General features: G+C 18.6%; 1 protein-coding gene across 1 annotated transcript; it reads left to right on the forward strand.

The window, feature by feature from the left end:
- Window positions 1–2,594: 2,594 nt before the first annotated feature.
- On the forward strand, window positions 2,595–3,296 carry SRAE_X000231500 (Hypothetical protein; the record flags this gene model as incomplete). The annotated part of the gene is made up of 1 exon (XM_024645513.1): window positions 2,595–3,296. A coding segment is annotated over one exon (702 nt), but the record flags the coding sequence as incomplete, so codon positions are not given.

The raw sequence follows: 3,296 nt of genomic DNA on the forward strand, positions 1-3,296 counted from the left end.
ATATGAGATAGATAGATTTATCATTAAAATTAATTTCATGATTTTCTTACACTATACTTATATAATTTTAGAGGCACATAAACTATTTAACCTACTAATTAGGGGATTCAATATTTAATTTAAAACCAAGTAAAAATGTTGGGTAAGTATGAAAATTAAAAACAACAACAATTTATTTTATTTAGTTTTTTATATATATTATCTGATCTTAAACTTTTAATAAATTATTGTTAAATCTTTGGGGCTTTGTTTCTGATACCAGTAATACCTACTGATTCTCATACCATAAAAATATTACTAATATTTTTATACATATTATGATAATTTTTTTCTTAATAAATATTTTTTAATGCTTTACAAAGTCACAAAATATAAAACAAAATTATGTATAATTCATAATTTAAAAATGTTAAGTATTGTATTTAAATAATATATTTGAATGTAATGTAGTAATATTATTGTATTTTTTTTATATAGTAATAAAGTAATTTCATAAACAGACCAAATATTTAAAATTACATTTTGCAATAGACAAATTGTGAATAATTATATTTAATACATTTATCTTTATTATTTTTAACCAAATTTTTTGTATTCATAGAAAAAAAAATTATTTCTTAATTTAGTAAAAATGAATATTTCTTTTAAATTTATAAAATAATTTTTAAGCTTTTTTAGACCATATCTTAGAGCCCATAAATTAGTTTCAAGCCAAACTTATTTTATCTGAAAGATCTTAAAAAGCTACAAAAATTTTCAATTTATTTTCACATTGAAAAATGTAATCTTTAAAAAGTTAAGACTAATTAACAATTTTATTTGTTAAATATTTTATTATATATAATTTAATGTTTATATATAGTATATATAAAAATAATAAATATATGTGGCATATAAAAATTATAACATACACATATAATATATATAACATTTTGGTAAAACGTATGTGTAAAAAAAAATTTTTGCAAAGTGCAATCAGTCTGAAGCGGGTTTCATATATCATATCACAATATTTTTTCTTGATTTCATCTTAAATTGAAGCTAACAAAATTACCCCAATATGTTTTTTTATTTATCTCAAAAAATTTATTCTAAACGGTATTTTTTCACGTTTAAAAAAAAAATTTAAAAAATCACAAATAAACACTACATTTTCTTTTTGTCATATCTCAAGAATAAAAAATTTTTTTTTAATGAAGCTTATTTTATTTGAAAGTGAATTAATTAATGCGTAATTTAAGTTTCTTTAACAATTTCTAATTTTTAGTTTAGCTAACATTTTTTCTAAATTTTACACAAAAAAAATTTTTTTTGGTCAACTTTATATAGCAAAAGTCAAAATTTTTTTATGAATATTTTATCAAATTATAAACCTTCAAAATTTGTTCTAGACATTTTTTTTTCTCAAAAACTTAATTTTTTATATTTTTTTTTTAAAATTAAACATGAAAATTTTTAAAACCCTTTTTTTGCCATATTTCTGGAGCTAATAATTATTTTATGATGAGACTAATTTAATCTGAAAGGTCTTCAAAAATTACAAAATTTATCACCCCATCATCTTATTAAAAAATTACATTATTAAAAGTTATGGCTAGTTAACAATTTCTTTGTTAAAAAAATTAGTTTGATTATATCAAGAACCAATAAAACTACATAAACCTAATGTTACTTAAAATACTTGAAAAGAATTTTTTTTAATAAATTAATTTTTTTAAAAGTTATAGGACAAAAAAAGTTAGAAAAAGTCAGAAATTTTTTGGCCTAGCTTCAGAGATTTATATCTTGTTAAAAATCCTTCTTAAATAAATATATGTGCTTATCGTTGTCAGCGTATTATTTTACGTTAGAAACTTTTTTTAAAAATTTAATTTTCAAAAATAATTTTTTGAAAGTCATTTCTCTTCTATATATATATATATATATAAATATCATTCAAAGAGAGTATTATATATTTTTATTATAATAAAATGTACGATTTTTTTCATCCTATTATGAAATTCATTTTTTTAACATTTTGCTAATTATTAAAAAATTTGAATAATTTTTTTGGTTTTTTTTTTGTTTGTACCAAAATAATCTATGAGGATCAAAAATGAGGGTTTTTTGTGTGTAGTTTTACAATGTCTCATACAAAAAATTGTTACAATAGTACAAATAGCTTTAGAATATCTATTAAAAATTTTAAATAGTTAGTTTTAAACAATAAAAATTAATAGAAACTATTCTTTGACATTTCATAAAAAAAAAAATTATTATTTTAACAAAAAAAGGATAATGAAATTGAATAATAACAATATTATTCAGTAACGTTTATTAATATTTTTAATACAATAAAATTATTTATATAATATTTTATTAGAAAAATATGCATTTATAAAATCATTTTTTAAAAACAATTAATAAATTAATTTGAATATATAAATACACAAATTTTTGTCATATATTTTCTTACTTATAAAAGCATTTTTATACATAAAATTCATATTCTAATTATGTCTTTATATATTATATCGTTTAAGTATGGTATTATAATCTTGCTATACATTACTTTTATTTTATGTCAAGATAAAATACTTTTTAAAAGTATTTCAATGTTAGAAAATCCATTTGAAAAATTTCCACTAAAATACAATGTTTCATCAGATAAATCAGACATAGTTTTGGTAAAATGCCCAAATAATGAATACAAACACAATGAAACTGATGATACATTTGAATCAGAACAAAAAATTAATTTAATGTCAAGTAATGCAGTATTTAAAACTTTAAAAACTGAATGGTTTGCTATTTCAAATAATTATTTAAGCTTGAACAAAACACCTTTTTCTTGTGGTGTAATTAAACTTAAAAAGTTTCCTCAACTATCTATTTCTTGGAATGCATTTGTAACTTGGCCAAAAATTTTAAATCCACCAAACAATAGTAGTATTTTAGATATAAGAAAAAAAATAAATGATGAATGGTATAATAAAAGTGAAATTTTTGTAAGAAAAATAAATGGAACAATATTAAATTTTAAAATAAATAAAGAGATTGAATTTTATAAAGGTGATCGTATTTGTGTATTCAATAAACCAGGTAATAATGAAGAAATATTGGAACCTGAAAAATGTTTTGTTCTTGCTCATGATCTTCCACATATTGATATTGAAGTTAGCAAAGAGAGAAAAATAATTTTAAAGAATAATATATTTACAAAAATTATCACAAATAATGCAATTGAAACATTTAATATCAAACTTTTAATTAAAGAAAATAATCACAAAAATTTACAATTTTATATGTATGAGAAA

The sequence above is a fragment of the Strongyloides ratti genome, scaffold srae_chrx_scaffold0000005, assembly GCF_001040885.1.
Source record: "Strongyloides ratti genome assembly S_ratti_ED321, scaffold srae_chrx_scaffold0000005".
In the NCBI taxonomy this organism is placed as follows: Eukaryota; Metazoa; Nematoda; class Chromadorea; order Rhabditida; family Strongyloididae; genus Strongyloides; species Strongyloides ratti.